The sequence below is a fragment of the Amblyomma maculatum genome, chromosome 1 (assembly GCF_055883805.1).
Source record: "Amblyomma maculatum isolate TAMU_Amacu chromosome 1, ASM5588380v1, whole genome shotgun sequence".
In the NCBI taxonomy this organism is placed as follows: domain Eukaryota; kingdom Metazoa; phylum Arthropoda; class Arachnida; order Ixodida; family Ixodidae; genus Amblyomma; species Amblyomma maculatum.
In genome coordinates, this window is record NC_139344.1 from 366,219,385 (window position 1) to 366,239,480 (window position 20,096).

General features: G+C 47.3%; 1 protein-coding gene across 2 annotated transcripts in view; it reads right to left on the reverse strand.

Moving 5' to 3' along the window:
* LOC146208033 (polynucleotide 5'-hydroxyl-kinase NOL9) overlaps positions 1–20,096 on the reverse strand; it is a 51,033-nt gene that overhangs the window by 22,225 nt on the left and 8,712 nt on the right. For both annotated transcript variants that reach the window (XM_084591719.1, XM_084591717.1), the window contains exons 3-7: positions 16,625–16,677; positions 13,670–14,009; positions 10,964–11,141; positions 3,797–3,893; positions 429–526 (exon numbers count right to left, since the gene is read on the reverse strand). In XM_084591719.1, the coding sequence (XP_084447845.1) occupies positions 429–526; positions 3,797–3,893; positions 10,964–11,141; positions 13,670–14,009; positions 16,625–16,677 (766 nt within the window). The remainder of the gene's footprint in view (positions 1–428; positions 527–3,796; positions 3,894–10,963; positions 11,142–13,669; positions 14,010–16,624; positions 16,678–20,096) is intronic.

The following is a 20,096-nucleotide window of genomic DNA, read 5'->3' on the forward strand; positions in this document are numbered from 1 at the left end:
TTTTTTTTTAAATTCTCGGGCGCAAAAGTGGAGAGAGGGTTCATTATGCGAGTGGGTTGATTACGCGGCAAATACGGTATCGTTTTTCGCATCGTAAGTGTCGTCACAAGCCAATTTCTGTATATCGAATTATCGATACATCGAACTTTTTCGCGATCCCCTTCGAGTTCGATATATCCGGGTTCGACTGTATACGGAAGGGAGCGGGTAGACAGCTCAGGATATGTGAACAGGAAAGTCTTAGCATTCATGCCTGCTCTATGAGTTTGTCACTCGTCCTTTTACAACATATTACTACTTTCAACAGAACAGATGGCACTTACGCAACGTCCTCAGCATGGAAGCTGTTTTTGTGCATTCATAATGACCTGTTAATCTAGTGAGCATCAAAGCTGATTGTGATGGGGCGGTGATTACAACTCGCTCACCCATCAGAGGTCCGGTGACTCGAGTAAGTGAAATGGTGGCCGATGGGGTGAATTCGCATTGGCCTGGATCGCAGTCCAAGTACAGCACCTCCTTGCACCTGTTCCGGGGAGACGAGAAAGATTGGTCGACTCTAAATGCTGCCACTCCATGCCACTCCATGTCTTCCATGAGAGATATACTCTGTTCGGTTTCAGCACGGAGGAGCAACTAAAGCTGTCATGCACCAAAAGGTTGCTTACTTAACAAGTTTCTTTTTTCTTCTCAAGACAGGGTTCATACAGATTTAAAACGGGCAAATTCAAGGATATTCAAGGAATTTCAAAGGCCCAGTTGGAGTATTTTCAAGGACTGAACACAATGCTACATACAGCAATTTTCAATATCAGGTACCAATTTTACTGAAAAAAAAAATATCGAAAAAGAAACATTTCAACAAACAGCTTGTATTGCACCAAGCCAACATAATTAAAAAATGTTCTGTCTTAAAAAACACCCTGCAATGCATTGCACCGATGTTGAAGAGCAATCCATTCTGCAAAACTGCTAATGGCAACTTCAGGGGAGCTCCTGCCGCTTTTCCTGAACCTTCTCGCTGAGGTTACACAGTTCCTCAGTCTTGCTTCATGCAGCCTTTCTCAGACTATTGGATCTGACAATGTACTTCACATCGTTAGCTGCCTCTGCCTTTTCAGCATACGTAACTGCTGAAGCCTGGAGGTCAGCTGTTGTTGCCTCGAGTTTCTCTTTTTTTTTTTTTTCATCGCACCAATCTCTTTGTCAATACAGCACCTCTCTTTGATTCCCTGACATCATCACACTGATTCTTTTTTACTGCCTCCAGGTGTGCAGCATACTGCTACCGGGCAGCTGATACAGCAGTCCTTAGGTCTTTCGTAATAGGGACGTTAAGAACGCCACCTGCCTTGTCCACAGCTTCGCATACAATATGCTGCGAAATAATACAAGAGGTCCTTCAGGTTTTCTCAGCAACCTGGCGGTTCACACTAAACCATCGCTCCACAGTGGCCTGCCCGCGGCTGAGCACAAGCAAAATCTTGACAACTTTCCAGAGTTCCCCATATGATGAAGGAAACTTCATCAGCTCAGACAAGGACTCATCCAACCTGTTTCCATTCTTCTCAAACATACGCAGGTTATGCAACTCTTCCTGCAGGATCTCAGTGTACTTCCCCAGTACAGTGTCTCTTTGTAGCTCAGACATTCTGCCTGCAGTAATGAGGGCATCCAACACTCTTCTGAAGATGGCCAGGCACTCATCTGGTTTAGTACACATTTGTGGTGGGTCCAGAGAGGACAAACTCTTAACGATTGAGAATCTCAGTGGGCTTCTCTAAGCACCTTCTTTGTCACACTGATCAAGAAGTCTTTGCATCCCACGTGGAACTGGAACACGTCCTTCTGGCTTGCTTTAGTTTTCCTGATAGTCTTTTCAGCGGCATGGCCTACATCCACCCTTTCAAGCAGAGTGTGGTTCTCGGTGCTTTCAATGTCCACCATCACCAGACCAGCGACTCCTTTTTGCTGAAGACAAGACCGAGCACTTCAGAAACTTCGTCAGTAGCTTCCCAACTAGTGTTTCCAAGTCCCTTGCAAGAAAGAACACCATGGGCTGATCTGTTTGGTACTTAGTGAGGAATGTCTTGAGGGTCATGGCCACACCTAGTGCAATTTGAAGCTTTGCTAGCGGTAAGACATCACTGGCAAACTCGCACAAGTTTTGAAATTATACACATTTTGGGGGGCTTACTTTGTTTCGGCTGGGGATAGTCGTTTGTGGACTCGTCGAAGAGCACCACAAAGTAATCACAATCTTTTATCTCCCGCTGTAAAGCAGACAAAAAGAAGGGCCTCAGGATATGGCATGTCAAGTAGGCACATTTTTTATCTCCGCAAGAAAATTCTTTGGCCAGTGCACTGTCCGAGAACATACACTGGGATAGCTGGCCTGCTTCCGATAATAACCGATAGGAGAAATGCGATGTGACAATCTTCAAAGTCCACATAATCTCTGCGTTCGTCACCAGCTCGTGTGCCTTGCAAGCATCGTCTAGCTTTCCCGATTGCGAACGAGGCGGGATGGCTAACTGTTGGCTGCAATCTTGATGACACCAGCATGCTTAGCACTCATCATGTGGCTCCTTAGCGTCGACTCGCCCATGGTGGTGATATCGAAGGCCTTGCTGCAAGGCCCTGCATCTTGCGCAGTGTTCACTCGTCGTATCTGGTGCAATCCAGTCTTTGCAAGCGTCGTTGTGAAGCCACGCGCCTTGAAATGTGCATTTCCCAGGCATTTGCTTTGTAGTCGGATGCTTCAGACGCAACAAGTTGGGTGCAGAACCTGCGTAAAATTGCAATGCCGTCAACCACCATAAAAGCGGCAAAATCCAATTGGATTGAATCGGCTCAAGTTGGCTTTAGAGCGAGTGGCTCCAATGTGGCTAACCGCCGCGCAACGTTGGCTATATTAGAACAAACTGATTTTTTACGCCTGAAATTCAAAATATTGAAACAGAATATTGAAAACACATATTTTAACTGCGTTTTTTTCTGATTAATAACCATTTGCATGCAGAACGCTAGGAATTCAAGGGTTTTGAAGGAGCAGCAAAAATTCCAGGATCTTCAAGGGCCTTGAAAACGAAATTTTCGAATTCAAGGGTTTTCAAGGACCTGTGCGCACCCTGCAAGAACACTGAAGGAATGCAGACATCGAATTTTTGGGTGCATGTTTCTTTCATTGTGATGAAGCATACGTTACTACAGCCAAACCTCATTAATTCGAATATCCAATAATTAAAATTTCTGAACGAGTTGATGTACCTTTGATGTGTACACAACAGCAGGCATGGCAAAAAAGGCCTGATCTCGGAGCAAAGACCGACTACTTAGGTAAAAAGCGAGCCACTTTCATGCTTTCAGTCTTCAGCTCACTTATGCGTAGCACAATAAATGCCCTATTTACAATTGTCCTCAATTTGGAAGGCTATTTCACTAGTTATTTTGATGCAAATACATTTGGACACACCTACCATACTTTCATACTCTTTTCGGGCTGTGTCTGTTGAGACGAACTTCCGACAAAGACGGGCAAATGTTCTCGTCTCTTCAAGTTCAACTTAAAGTTTACTCCACTTCATTTCTAATAGCTTTAATGAAATAAAAACTGCATGATCGCTTCTATACAGTGCAAACTAGACTTACGTTATTAAATACGGTCTACGAACCTTTTGTGTGAAATGTGGTCATCAAAATCAGTTTCGAGCAACTGGCCGATAGAAAAAGACACCACATAGACCAGCGTAAAGGTCCCATAAAGAAAAAAATATAAAGGCGAGCCACCACTCACAGGTTGAGGAAGGAGTTGACAAACACCCGGAGTAGGGATGACTTGCCCGAATTCTGACGGCCACACACTAGGATGCGCGGCGGTGCAGTCCGGCCCTCTGCACCAGAGCAGACCAGAGCAGGGCAGACTCTCATTACAGCAAACTGAGCACGCACTCTGCCTGCCTAAGTCACATGGCCGTGGCAGGAAGAATTCAGGTACAGCGTTCAAGATTCCCCTCCTAAGGTGCACAAATTGGAGAATTCTGAGCATTCCAAAAGCCCTCGCGTGCCACCGTAGATAATAAAAACCTGGCAGATGCAACGGCATCATCATATACTAAAAGGCTGCCTTTGCGTCACCAAGGGTGCAATCATCAGTTGTATCGCATACACTGCAAGTGGTGAAAATAGATCAGCCGTAAACAGGTCCGCATGAAAAGATGCTCCGGCACATGAATTTCCCTTTTTAATAATGTGTTATTTTCTGCAACCCTGTGAGATCTGTAACAGTGAGATTGAGGCTAGTGACAATGGTTCGTACAGTTAAACCAAGATGCGAAATTGATAAAAGGGTGCATCTTTTCGTTGCAACTAGTTTTTGCGTGAAAACTACGAAAGACTTTGCAAAGAGAGACAGAAATGAAAAAAAAAATAATAATAAATAAAAGTAGGTGCAATGGCATAGCAAATGTTCACTGCAAACCCCAGTTACTAGAAGTCTTTTAAAAAACAAGCAAGGGCATTTTATGACCACGATGATGATACAAGCCCAGTGACGGCTGCCATGGTCTTTGCCGCAGACTGCATGACACCACTGCGCGCGAGAATGTGGTCGAGGCGAGGAAGTCACCCACCCCTCTTAACATTTTTTAAAGGCAAGACATTTCCTTTGTGTGGCACATTTAGTACTATACTCCCGGACAAGTTACTGTGGCTATGCAACCAAAGCTACGGAGCCAAAACGCATTAGCTCACTGCGCAGAAGTATATAGTCCCTTGATAAATTATGCGGATCGTGCTCTAGAATAGCGTATCATTACAGAAATGCATAAGCTGTTACAGTAAAATCTCGGTGATACGAACCTGTTTGATACGAATTCGCGAGATTCCCCGGCCAGAGTGCATTGTGTACAATGTGCAAAATTTCGGATGGTCTGAACACTCTCCCGCGCCACAACGGATGATATGAACGCGCGAACTGCGACCGCAACCTTGAGCACTACGCACTGCCCGCACATCGTTGACTCCGCGATTGTCAGCAGCGCTGTACCGTATTTACTCGCATAATGATCGCACTTTTTTTTTTAAATACTGACGCAAATTTCGGGGTGCGATCATTACGCGGGGTAAATTTTCTACAAAAATTTTTTGAGCACCGAAAACGCAAACAAGTTGCAGGTCAGACGTCTTAGGACATATATCTCGATTACAACCAAAAATAAAAGCTGAGTAAGGCTTACCTTCGCAATAAACACGCACATTAAGCATCACATGGAGTGCACAATGCCCATTTATTTTTTTTCGTCAGTACTTTAATCAAAGTCTGAATCCTCACCATCCTCGCTTTCACTGCTGCACGACTCATCGGAAACGGCAGTGTCGTCGCTGGGAGCATCTTCACAATCCCACAGGAAGTCATCTTCCGTTCCATCCAAAGCGTTAGATATGCCTGTCTTCTTAAAACTCTTAGCCACTACCTCGTCGGGGATACTGCTCCACGCTTCTGTGATCCAAGAGCCCAGCATCTCCACGGATGGCCTTCTAATCTTTCCGCTCGGCGTCAAATCATGCTGGCCCATCGCCATCCACTCAGCATAAAGTCGTCGAACGTTGTCCTTGAACGGTTTGTTCAAAGACACGTCGAGAGGCTGCAGCAGCGAAGTCAGGCCGCCAGGAATGACTGCAATGTCCGTGAGCAGCTCTTTCAGCTTGGCACGCACGCTGTCCACAAGGTGACTCCTAAAACTGTCCAAAACCAGAAGCGAGGGAAGCAGAAATGCTCCTGGTCTTCTTCCTCAAACAGTCTTGATCCAGTCGACCATCAGGTCTGCAGCCATCCACCCTTTCATCTGTGCACGTATATGGATGCCACGGGGAAAGTTTCCCTTCGGAATAGTCTTTCGTTTGAAGATCACGCATGGTGGCAGCTTCCTCCCGTCGGCCGTCACAGCAAGTATGACTGTGCATCGCTGTTTTTCTGCGCCAGACGTCTTCACGAGGACGCTTCGAGCACCCTTCTCGTTCACAGTTGTATTTCGGGGCATGTCGAACGTCAGTGGAGTTTGATCGGCGTTTCCAATTTGCGACATGAGGTAACCGCATTTTTCGCGAAGCCTAGTGACGAAGTGATGGAAGTCTATCACTTTGCTTTCATACGCGGCTGGGAGCCGCTGGCACAACGACGTCCGCCGCCTCAGGGAAAGTCCATTCCGTCGCATAAAGCGAGTCGTCCAACCGGAGCTAGCGCAGAAATCCTTTGCGGCGATTCCCAGCTTCCTGGCAGTTGTGCGCGCCTGCGTCTGTATCATTTCTAATGACACTGCACAACCATCCTTGCGCAGGTCCCTCACGTATTCTAGGACCGCCTCCTCAACACGAGGGAACTTGCCCGTTTTGGGTCCACGGAAAGCCCGCCGTGTCTTGTTCGTAGCCATCAGCTTCTCGCGCTGCTTCTTCCAATAGCGTATCCTCATTTCGTCCACGCCGAAATGCCTACCAGCAGCGCGGTTGTCATGCTCCAGTGCATGGTCGACAGCCCTGAGCTTGAACGCGGCGGTGTAACTGGCATACCGTCCCATGGTGAAATGGCGTAAACTCGCACAAAAACACAAAGCACGCTACGACGCTGCCGAATTGCAAAATGGCGAACGCCGCAAAGCATGGAATCATGGGAACTCCAACGTTACTAGACTAGGTTGGGAACTCGTCGGAATGCATTCGCTGCGGGATGACTGCAGATCAACCACCAGGCGGCTCCATGTTCGGGGTGCGATCATTACGCGGGGAATTTAAAAAATGGAATTTTGACCTCAAAATTCAGGGGTGCGATCATTACGCGAGTGCGATCATTATGCGAGTAACTACGGTATGTACGCATCACGAGCAGTCTGCGGTGACACGTGGTCTGCACCCCGCCGATGTCGCGATTTTATGTCGGGCTCATGCCGCAAGAGGCTTTCAGCGGCGTGCGGCCCACAAACCATGGATATCACAACCGCCATAGCTGGCGGCGGCATACGCAGCGGGTGCGCACGGACCGGACGTCATTGGCTCCGCGATCGCAATCCGCAAGCAGTTTGTGGTGCCACACGGCCCACATATCGCCATCTCCGGTTATGCTGTACGTGCCGCGAGAAATACACGGAGGTGGGCAGACTGCACATCGCCGGCATAGCGATCATTTTCTGCGCCGGGAAAGGTTTGCAGTGGCGCACGGCCGTGAGTAGTTAGTTAGTGGCGCGGCGCATGCACACAGCGTAGACTTTGCGACCGCTTGTTGCGCTGGCGAGCAGTCTGCGGTGTCGCGCGGCTCGCACGTTGTGATCGCTTGTCGCGCTGTGCACGCCGCGAGTGGCGAGCTGTGACTGCGCGACCGCAATTAACTTTCTCGGACATAAAAAAGGATCTGCGCGACTGCCTTTCCTATGCTTCTGCCTACTTATTTTCGTTCGTTTTGATGATACGAATGTTCGGATGATATGAATATTTTTGCGACTCTGCGAGATTCGTATCACCTAGGTTCTACTGTATTACATTAAGATTGTACTACAATATAGGTCAGTACAACGTTAGTGTAGTGCATTTTAAAATCAGTAAACAACACTATACAATAGAACCCCGCTGTTGCGTTCCCGGGTGCTGCGTTTTCCCGGCTGCTACGTCCTTGTGGTCGAGTCCCAGCATGACTCTCATAGACTTCCATGTATTAGAAACCCCGCTGTTACGTCGTATCCTGGGACACGTTCCCGCATGATACGTTTTGAACTCGCACCCCAAGCCAACCCGAAAAACAAGCAGCGACGGCCATGTTTACTTTTTCGGCAAATTGACTTGGCCTGGCTTGGCCTAGCGTTGCTGGCGTGTCTACAGAGGGCACTAGTGACGCTTGGGCAGGCTGCGTCATCATCATCAGCAGCAGTAGTTGCGTTTTTTTTTTTTTGCGTCTTGCTGTCTTTCATTACTCCATGCTCCATCCTTTGTGCGGTAGGTGTGTGTGCGACTGACTTCACGATTGCCGAGCTTAGGACTCTTTCCGCGTGTATTTTCCGGCTGTGAATTCGTTCCGCGGTCGTGTGCACACGCGTCCAGCGCACTCAATCGCCCACCTGGCGCGTGCCAACCGTTCAGCACGTAAATACAGCAAGATGGCATCAAGAAAGCGCAAAGCGCTATCCTTGGAGGATAAACTGAATATTCTCCGCACTGTGGATGCAAACCCAACGCGGAAGCGGGTGTGCATCGCTAAGGAACTGGGACTTACGCCATCCACCCTCAACTCTATTGTTTCGAAAAGAAACGAGATCGAAGCAAATGCCCGGTCCTTTGACATCAAAAGCAAGCAAGCCCGCGGTGCGGAGCACGTGCAGCTTGACGAGGCGGTGTACAAATGGTTCAAGCAAGCCAGAGCTGCAGGTGTTAATTTTGATGGCACCATTTTGCGCGAAAAAGCACTGGAGATAGCAGGCAAGCTCGGGATCGTCGATTTCAGTGCGTCAAACGGCTGGATCGACCGATTTAAACGAAGGCACAAAATTTGCTACCGAACCGTGAATGGGGAGGCCGCAAGCGTGGACGTGGCTACTGTAGGCAGCTGGAAAGAGACCGTGGCGCGCATTATTGACGGCTACGAACCTAGGGACATTTTCAACGCCGATGAAGCGGGCCTCTTTTTCAAAGTACAGCCCTCGAAGACGCTTAGCTTGAAAGGCAAGGCTTGCCACGGCGGAAAATGCAGCAAAGACCGTCTCACCGTTTTGTTGTGTTGCAACTCGGATGGCTCCGAGATGATGAAGCCGTGGGTCATCGGCAAATTTCGAAACCCACGTTGCCTAAAGAATATACGTTACCTGCCCTGCCACTACAAGAACAGCAGCAAGGCTTGGATGACGTGCGCAATTTTTGACAAGTTCCTCGCGTACATGACTCTAATATGGGCTGTCAGGACAGAAAAGTCGTCCTTTTTTTAGATAACTGCTCCGCGCATCCTAAGGACACTATGTCGCTGCGGAACATCAAGGTGGTTTACCTTCCGGCCAACACGACCAGCCACCTTCAACCCTTAGATGCTGGCATCATCAAAAACGTGAAGCATTTTTACAGGAAATGCATCGTGAAGCGATCCCTGGCCTCTGTGGACCGCGGGCAACAGCCAACTGGCATTACGATCCTGGATGCCATGCACTATCTGGCCACGGCATGGAGTGCTGTCACCGCCACAACGGTCAGGAATTGCTTTGTGAAGTGCTTCGGCAACGCAGACAGCGCAGCAGAACCAGGAACCGTGGACAACCCCGGAACCCCCCGAGGACTGCGAACTGGACACGACCATGGAAGCGGTTGGCGCGAACGGGATCGTGTACAACGATTACGTGTCTGTGGATGATGCCGTTGCCACCTCCGAGATGATGACTATCGACCAGATCGTGGCCGAGTGTGTAGACGCGCACAACAGTGGCGACGAAGAGGAAGAGGAGGAGGAGGATGCGCCGCAGCCGGAACCGACGTTTACATCGGCTGTGGCGGCATTGGACCTTCTCAGAAGGTACGTTCGCGACGATCGCGAGAGCCCCATGGCACTGCAACTTTTGGAGAAGCGAGTTGTGCTCACTGTACGCGAAAAGATGCGACAGACAACGCTGCACGACTTCTTCAAGTGATAACATGGCAATAAATGCATTCAGCTGCCCACTACTGTCATTTTTCAATTTGTCCTATTTCCCGGCTCTTACGTTTTTTTTTACGGTCCCATGAAAAACGTATCAGCGGGGTTCTACTGTACAGACAGGATGGCTGCGCCATCTGCTGGGCATCTCCCGAAGCGTACGTCCGCTGCTGCTGCTGCATCTACCCGTCGGTTTTTGTGCACTTTTGCAATGCGCTTGTTTCGGCGTAGCGCATGATATTCGTTAGCCACGAATATACACTCACTTACACTTTAAATAGTGTAAAGAAAGACATTTTTACGTCGTTGGAGGCACGGAAGCCATTATTTCAAGGAAAGGCGGAAGAAACTGAAACCATACCTGAGACCAAATATGCCAGAACTACATGGTGTAGTAACACCATGACAAAAGTCACAAAAACTTGTCCTCGAGTATAGCTTTCATCTTGTCTTTCATTATTACCAACACATTATTACCAGAATCCAGAGGGCTTGCTCCAGAGCCACATCGTATGGGTCGTAATGCATCCCAAGTGTTTAAAACCACCCAAAGGTAACAGGTAGGATTTCCATAAATGCTCAAGGAGCCCCCTTGCACAGCTTGGGTACAAACACTCTGGGCTGTAAACTTTTAACAAAGGCTGTACAAGTCCCGGCCAAATAATACGGATCAAGCTTCGGCGGTACGAACTATTGTCACATGTTACCTATGTTAGTATGTTATACATGCGTTGGCACATGACACTAGTGCGCTCATGTATGGACCAAAGCAGCCATAATAATCTTCTTTGGGGAACTCGCAAAAACATTCTGAGGACCAAGAAGCATTCTTCATATTATGCTGGCCTCACCTATATACTGCGGTACACACTCCCGTAGCTTAACACAATCGGCAAATGGGTGTGCCACACATCATGGTGGCTAACAAAAAGGAAATGACACTATGTTGAGGACAATGTAGCAAGCTATGGAAAAGAAAATGAAAGATGTAACATTAAGAGACAGGATGCTTCCAGAGTGGTTAAGAGAATTAACACAACCTGACAACAGCCTAATTTAAATGAAGACAAAATGGGCAGGGACTACAACACAAAAGGAAGGTAAGTAATCAATAGCTTTTCATGGTAACAGTCTGCATTCCAATGAAAGGCAGGCATAGCAGGGGGCCGCAGAGAGTCAGGTAGGCAGATGAGGTAAGGAAGTTTGCATCTAGATGTAGCTACCTCAGCATTGGGTTAACTGGAATGATATGAGAGAGCCTGGCGGTGGTGATAAGGAAACCAAGCCTAGCATCTTGCTTCTCACCAGGTGAATCAAATGTGCACAGGAGGTTCTTGGCAAGTGTGGCAGCCTCCGCGCGCCATGGGTGGCTGGGTGCTACGGACGATGTCTCATCCATGGATATCCGGAATCCCAAAGCCCGGAACGGACCCCAGACAGAAGCGGAGCTTTTCGCATCGACGGTCCACTCCCCTCCCGGCACCTGCATTGAGGCAGTCCACACCTTCCTAAGGTTATCTTCTTCAGCTCTGACCCTGCAATCTATTGTGAAAGAAAAAAGACCCATGGGTTGACTATCCCAGCGTAAGACGAGATTCGGCGACAGTTGCCTCCGGTGATTAATTACGGTAAACAGTTTCAGAGCATATTAAAAAAAGCTTAACAGATCGTGCAAATTTCGCTGCAAGCGATCATGGAGAATGTTGCATTTACATTCGTGCACCTCTCCTAAAGAAAAAAACAAAAAAAACAAAAGGAGAACATTCTTACAGGCCTTCATGTATCTATTAACCTGTGAATGACCTTGGCTACGTCTGTACGATGAAACGGACGTGAAACGTCTTTTCATCCAGCAGGATAAAACATTGGCAGCGCACACTATAGGCGAATATGTTACAAAGAACTAAAAGGTTGAGTTCTTATTCAGTGAAATTCTGACTTAAGTTGCCGGCACACTGAGCTAGAAATATTATTTCTAGTTCACTATAGTTGTCAGTAATATATTGTTCTTTAGAGTGAAGGTGCTTGGGGCATCAGAAAGCCCATTAAGAGTTGTTATATGAAAAACGCACTTCCAGTCATTCATTCGTCGTCCTTGCATGCGCTAGCAGTAGGCACGGGAGTTGAACAATGTTGGCTGTTAGTTTTTCATATACATTGCGCTTTCTAGTTTTCATTTAACTCAGTCACTACAGTCGCCCACCGTAGCCGCGCACTGCTGAGGCCACGGAGAAGGAAGCCAATTCAGCGCTCTTCGCCAGGTAATTCCAGAAGTAATTGGCTGATAAAGTGCTAAACTACTCTCCAGGCGTAAACAAAATTATTTCTATGCATAAACGAAGCTTACGCTTCAGAATATTCGCACGCGCGAACTGGTTTCGATGACAGCGTCGCTTGGCGCTACGTAGGGACGCCGCGTTTTTGCCTACACCCCATGTCGCTGTCGATCGCAGCGCCACCTTTGTTTACAAACATGACGCTTGTCTATACCCTCTGTCGCAGGCACAGCAGCTGTAAGGAGTTATTGGAGTCATTACTACCCGATATCAGGCGGCCTGCACCCTGCACTTCTACACAATTCTGTCAACCAACAGCGACAGAGCTCCGCTCCATGGAGAACGGGTCACTAAATGCGAGCGTGCTTCTATCACGTAACCATAAGACCATGCATGATAGCTTGCGTGTAGCTGTTAATGAGAAAGTCAAAGCCAGCTGCGCAGGTCGCAGCGGCGGCGGCACAAGTCCGTTTCCTGATGGTTTTCCAGCACGGAAAAAAAAAAAGAAAGGAAAAATGCACGTCTGTCTAGTGCCTCAAAAAGCGCCGCTATCAACGGACAACAGACGCTAGCTTAATTCATCTTCCAATACACCGAGTGCCACAACTAAACACAACCACTGAAAGAGCTTTGCATTTGTTAGACCATACGGTTACTGGAGCTCATAAAACGATGTAACTTTGTTGTTGTTTTTACACCAAAGCACGCAGCGGACAACTTCCACCGCTCCCGTGGAGACAGCTGCCACTTTCATTTTTTTTTTTCATGCGGATTAAAAAAAAAGGTGCTGATATAGAGTATGTGGCAACAGCGAGGCTCCACCTGAGCTGATTTGCCGGCGTCTGGTGCCTCTTTCTGTTTGAATATCGCACTGCTCCAACCGCAGTGCGCTTTTCCCTGCTGCCACCACTGCGCCAAAGAGGAGACCGGTTGTGAGAATGAGGGGATTGACGCAGGAACAGACTGACCGGTTTTTTTTTCAAGCCGTTTAATAACTAAAGTGATGTCGTGAATACGTTTTTCTGGACCGCCTGATTTTTCCGGACGCTCTTTCGGCCCCTTGAGGGTCACGCAAATCTGTCGGCGACTTTACTCGCCTTAACTTCACACATGAAACAGTTCGTCTTAAGTGGACAAGGGGAGGAACTGACAATAAGCTCCTCATAGCAGCTTTTGTAGCAGAAGAAACTGCAACCTGAAGAAGCAATTAATGGTTCTGCAGCAAGAAATAAATAGCATTTTGTAACATACGTTCGTGCTTCTGTAGCTGACAAAATCTGTCCATAGCAAACAACCTTGTAGCCCATAAGAAAAAAAAAAAAAAGGGAGTTGTAGGAAAAGCTCTGCTTTAGAAATAAGAATATGTTCACTACGACCACCGTAAAACAAAAAAGCCGAACACCGCCATCACAGAAGTCTTCTCTTAATAAGATGCACAGTATTCGTGCTGTCATGCTGCAGCTAAATTACTGTTGTAGTAACAAAGTAACAACAGATGCCCTGTATTTGTACACCTCGATTCACTGCGAAAATGCGAAAAAAAGTTATTGCGGAGCATGGCCAGTACAACACAGGTGGAGCTGCAGTCAAGAGAGAAACATCAAGCAAGGCAAGTGTAAGAGAGAGAGGACGCGACAATATATTTAGATTATAAAAGGTATTTATGTTCACAGGTGCTACACAAGGTAAGGCCAAGTGCTACACAAGGTAAGGCCAAAAATATTTCCTCTCTCACCTTCTCGAGCAGGATCACAGCCGAACGCTTAGCCAGGAAAGGCCGTAGCTGAGCCCAACTGTCATTCAATCCCAACTTGGCAAGAGCACGGCACAGAGGCTTTCCGGTCCTCAGTGGAGGCACAAAGGGAAAAGGCCGCACGTATACGAGGCCTGAGGGGTAGCCTGACTGGACCATCGTGGTGGTAGGGCGGCCGTGCCGCACAGACTCGGCGCACATCAGCAGGAGGCCCTCCACATCAACCATGCCGTGAAGGACGCGTAGTTTCGCGCGCCCAGACAGACGCACCACGGCCGGAGGCTGCACCACCACCAGCACTCGCTCAGACGCCATGAACACCCTGCGCACCATTCGTGACATGTACGCGAGTGCAACGAAACCTTCACCCTCAACAACCATCAGTTATCTTGTCTTCACATTGTGTCCCAACCATAATATTTGGTATAGTATATGGGTTTAGCCCAAAGAGCCGTCAGCTATAAGGGACGCCGCAATAGAAGGCTCTGCTAACTTCGACCACCTGGAGTTCTTTAACGTACAGTGACACTACATAGTATGTGGCGGTATGTTTCACCTCCATTAAGACGCAACTGCAGCAACCAGCGTCGAATCCGTGTCCTTGAGACCAGCAGTCAAGCGATCTAACGACTGAGCCACCGCAACAGGCCCCCCCACCATTTCTCACAGATTTCAACTAGGCTGTCATAGAGTCGCATCTGTTCCTTGATTCGTTGCATCTATCAATTTCATTTTTGTAATTGCCACATGACTTCCTGTAATGAATGGATGCCGAGTCGAGCTGGGTTGAATCAACAAGCATTTGATTGGAAGAATGCCGCTGCTTAAATAGATACGGCGAACGTCATCTGATGATAACAAGCACAGGCACAAAACCTGGCGCATGCTCTCTTGAAACACACCGATGACACAGTGCGTGATTACACAGTCTATCACATCCCTTTCCTCTTAGTCATCGATGCCGTCTCTGGCTGAGGAGGTCCCTGGACGGGGCTTGATGTATCCGGCAGAGCGAACGAGGGGTAGACCTCCTGGTCTGTGACCTGGGACTCAGAACGCCACGCTCTGCGAACATGGTTCCTGTGATGTCGGTGCACTGCTCCGTCTGCAGCTCGTACATGACGTGTCCTATCCGTCATGATGATTTCAACTGCTGTAGGGATTTTTGTAGGTCTGTTTAGCCGATAACATTCTTTTAAAATCAAGATAAATCATATTGCAGAGGGTCGACTATCCTGGAACCAAGTTTCATGAGTGTTAGCCATTGGCCGGTGCCACAATCGCTGCTGTCCCTTCTATCTTTGCCCGCTTCCGAGATTGGTAAGCTTCTCGGCAATGGGCTAGTCTAGATTATTCTTTGATGGTCTCGGCAGCCTGTTCGGCATGACTATGGTCTCTGTCTTTAATGAGAATGCCTTCCTCTACGTCATGAGACTTTTGTGTCATGCTGCCTGGTGGATTTGCCCAGCGCCACGCTTGTGGACCTCACCCGTAGTTGCCCAGATGGCGTATGTGCACGAAACATTTCTTCATGAAGACAATGATATTCAGTGCACAGCACGAGAGTCTGCTGCAGTGAGAAAAGTTGATGAAGACAGTGCTCATTGCACAGGGCAAGAGAGTGTTGCAGTTTTACATGAGGCGTAACTAGCTGCTGCGATAGCATAGTGCTCTCAAGCCTGGGCCTTGTCTGTTCGCTCTGGCGCGGGTTCAAAACCCAGCAGCTGCAATGTTTTTCTTTGCGAAGCTGTGGTGAGGCACAGAAGATATTGCCGTACGTGCAGTACCTGGCTTACACAAATGAATGACTTTGGTGAATGAAGATAATTGCTGCCCTTCGATGACCTTCGGGTTTGGCATGGAAAAAATAAAGCTTACACTCCTTTAAAAAAGGACATGGATAGGACTCGTAAATGCGAAGACAGGAGTAGAAATGGCTGTTGAAGGTAATGGAATGGTTTCCAAGGCAAGCCAAATGTAGCCTGGCATTGAGTCAGATGGGTGGTTGAAATTGGGAAATTTGTGGGGATGAAGTGGTCACAGATGCCATAAGACAGGCTGATGACGATGAAGCACATTTTTGTTTTCATACCTGCATGCTGCATCTCACACGAAATTCAGAAAAAGAAAAAAAAGAAAAGTCACAGTATTTTCTCTACCAACTAGCCCAACTTCTCACGTTAATGCAATTTGCTCTACACCCCATGTCTGCCAAGTTCACCCAAATGTTCTGGAGTATCTGAAGGCACCACCTATGTGTGGCGCCACAACCCCCTTTGTGTGATGGCAGCCACCAAGAGGCTGGTTCGCAGTTTAAAAGCAGCAAAGCACCGCCGACAGGTGACCACAGAGAAGAATATGCATGTCAGCAGGTTAGCGGACCCAATCATGAGGTGAAAACCAAGCACACACTGAACAAATGGCAGAAATTAATGCGTGATGTGTTTTCAGACTCTTTCACGTGAAAGAGTCTGAAAACACATCTCCTGACCTTAAGACCACAAGAGAGATGTTGCTGACCCATCAGTGTCCTCCCTTCCTTATGTGCTAGAAGTTCAACAACTTGCATTCTGTTCCCTCACAGCTCCTGTCTACAGAGTCTTAATTTTGTTCATCAGGAGAGCAAAGTGAGGAAGTGAATGCGCCTCTCCATTGAAAAATGCAAATGCTCCACTCACAGAAAGGCCTATAGATGCTAAGCAGGGCACCACATTAGGTAATAGAAGCAAATGCAAGCCTGAAGAAAATTACTGGTATTAAGAAACAAAAGCTCTCTTCGGCACATTTTGCAAATAATGGAGTAAAACAAGCAGAGGTATCGCTGCTTTACAAATGCTTCAATAATAAACTAAGCAAATGTTTATGACAGATCAGTATCAATTATCAGCAATGAAAAGTGAACAAACTGAGCTCGCCTGCACTCAAGTCCACACATACCTGTACAAGTTGCCAGCTGTAGGCATGGCTTCAAGCTCTTCCTCATCCATCTCCTGAAAAAGATTTCACAACATTCACCATAGTGAAGAGAGATGTTCCACTTTGAGCCGGTTCACTTTCAACATAAGAAAATGAGAATGACCGCATTTGTTCTGGTAGCTAATGTGACAAAAGCAGCTTCATATTGGCTTCGAAACAATGGTACAATAACTTTTCTGCTAAGGAACCACAGAAGTGCAACAATGAAGCATTCAACAGGGCCTTACAACTGGCTATGTGTGACGAGACTACAGCAGGAACACCCTGCATACTCTCACCACATGTTCAGAGCATAAGAAGCTAGGCAACCTAAAGTCAACTCAGGCAAAGAGCATTTCCAACCTTCAACAGCATCCTCCTTCATCACACTTTGCATCAAAGGCCTAGCAGAATTTGTTCCGCACCTTCCACTGGCATCTAATTTCAAACCTGGCTTTCATATTTCCTCAAACCTACCTTCTAATCCCATCAACATTGCCAAAGGTTCCTTCAACTTACCATCTGTGCATAGGAAAATGTGAGCGAAACACACAAAGGAAAAACACACATAAGAAAGGCGAGACAAAAATGAACCATATAGAAAGAGCAGCTGCAGCCATGGGTCGAGAGGGGGGAGGGGGCGGGGGGCCAGAGAGGCCAATACATAAATGAAAAGCAATGCAGGGACAGTTGTTTTCGACTTTAAGAGCAACTGAAGGGCTGCTTGCCTGGTCAATCATCCCAGTACTGCCTAGCCTACATGGCATATTTATGAAACAAAGGAATACATTTTGCCCTTTATATGCATTTGTGCATACTTTGTACTTCTGTATCTTTCCTGAATTTACTAACAAGTTAAATCTACTTTTACTAACTAACAGTTAAATCTCGGTGATACGAATTTGCGAAATTCCCGGCTAGAGTGCATTGTGTAGAATGTGCAAAATTTCGGATGGTCCGAACACTCCCCCGCACCACTACGGATGATACGAACACGCGAACTGCGACCACAACCTCGAGCACTACGCACTGCCTGGACATCACTGACTCCGTGATTGCCAGTGGCGCTGTGTGTACGCATCACGAACAGTTTGCGGTGACGCTTGGTCTGCACCTCGCCAACGTCGTGATTTTCTGTCGGGCTCATGCCGCGAAAAGCTTTCAGAGACGTGTGGTCCACAAATCGCAGATGTCGCAATCGTCGTAGCTGGCGGCTGCATACGCACCGGGTGTGCACAGACCGGACATCGCTAGCTCCGCGAGCAGATTGCGGTGCCGTGCGGCCCATATCGCCATCTCCAGTTATGCTGTACGTGCCGCGAGAAGTATGCGGATGCGGGCGGACTGCACATCGCTGTCATCGTGATCGTTTTCCACACCGGAAAAGGTTTGCAGTGGCGCGCGGCCATGAGTAGCAGCCGGCGGGCGCGCATGGGCCGCACATTGTAGACTTCGCAACCACTAGTCACGCTGTACGCATCGCGAGCAGAGTGTGGTGCCACGGGGCTGGCACTTCGCCATCTCTTGTTGTGCTGTACGTGCCGCGAGAAGTCCGAGGAGGCAAACGGTCCGCGCGATCGCCTGTCGCGCTGTGAGCGCCGCGAGTAGAGAGCTGTGACCACGCGACCGTAATAAACCTTCTCGGACGTAAACAGATATGCGCGACTGCCTTTCCTATGCTTCTGCATACTTATTTTCGTTCGTTTTGACGATACGAATGTTCAGATGCTAAGACCGTTTTCGGAACCCCATGAGATTCGTATCACCGAAGCTACTACTGTTCCAAGCACATATACAAGTATTCCAAACGGTTTTTGTTTTGCTGCTCTCGACGCCGCTCATTCATGCCCCTGCCCGTTTTCCCATATACTAAATTTACTGCATAGCGTTATGAAAAGAATCTCACTGAATGCCAGCAACACAGCGCTTAATGCGGAGTGTACATTCTGGCTGCCCCATAACCGAACACTCTCCGCAGAACCCACTGTAAACAATTATTGCTAGAACTGAAGATTGCTTCGTTACATTTATAGCTGCGTATTGTCCATTTGTGGCGTTGTGGCAAATACAGATTTGTTTCCTAGGCACGTAAACATGTTCATCGTCTGTCACAAAAACCTTACATAATCCTACAAACTTGGTTTCATCCTTTCTCAAAATCCCTCAACAGTTATAGGCCGGAAAAACTGCAAAGAACGAAGATTTGGGGATTTCATCTGGTTCATACAGCTATTGAGCCAGGGCGGAAGGATGCCTTTATGCATTTAATTTTCAGTTCTAAATTTCACCATGCAAAGCAATGCATATGTCGAAAACCGTGTTCACGTACCTTGTAAATATTGCCCATATTTGTGAGTCACACACGTTACCTTTGGCAGCAGTACACATCTATAAACCCCAACCGCATATTTTTATTTCTGTGTTCAGCGTCGGGAGATAGTAAGAAAGGATAATGGAAATAATTATATTACAAATGTATGCACACAGCACATAGGCCAAAAAGATAAAACGAAACTGTGTAAATGCATATGTCTTTTGCAATTCTGCGGAGCGTGCTGGAGCAAGGAGTGCTGAAATGTAGCTCTCATCGTTAGAAAGTTTAGAAGCCAGCCAAATTGCCACCTATTCCCGTGTTCCCAAACCTTGTACTGATCCATGTTCTCGTTAAGGAAAATGGCGGCTGACAAAAGTGCTTAGAAGTGACCAAACTAGCCCAACCATGCGTGGACTGCTCACAAACACCGACGTTCTAAAGAAAAACGAAGGTCAATTCTAATTACATCAAGCTCAAAAGGCATATTTCTTGATATAGCAGTAATTTGCAGCATAAAATATAAAAAACTTCTCAGGCTTCCACATGTCCCTAAGTTCGCAACAAGCAAGACAGAAGGCTTTGCAATCACATGGCAGGATGAATCTATAATGGCAACGCTGGATGTCGCTTCAGCTTGTTTTATGCGACTTGAAAGTGAAATTAAAATAGTAAACCCTCATTTCTCAGATGCTAAAGCACCCAACTTTAACGATACCAGGAAAGAGCTTTTCATTTACATCATAGTCTAATAACCCGATTTGTCGCTTGTTTGCTTAGGCAAATTATCCAAAAATGTTTGATGGGCCTGGCTAAAAATGACTTTCAATGACTGCTTAGTCCTTTTCAGCCATTATTCATTCAGGAGAAAGACAAAGTGATAATAAGCTGGGTATTGTAACACAGTTGCAACTAACTATAATAACCAGTGATTCGTTATACCCAGCCAACTCTACTGCCTGCCAAAAGCAAGCAAGCAAAAAAAAGCAAAAAAACAAACAAACAAAAAAACAAATGCTCCTCAGCACTGCTGGTTTCTGGATACTAAGACATTTCCTAAAGGGCACTGCCATGCACAGAAATGCCTACTGTCTACATTTCCCAGTGCCCTCGTAGTGTGACCCTTTTTAGAACCAAAAAGCA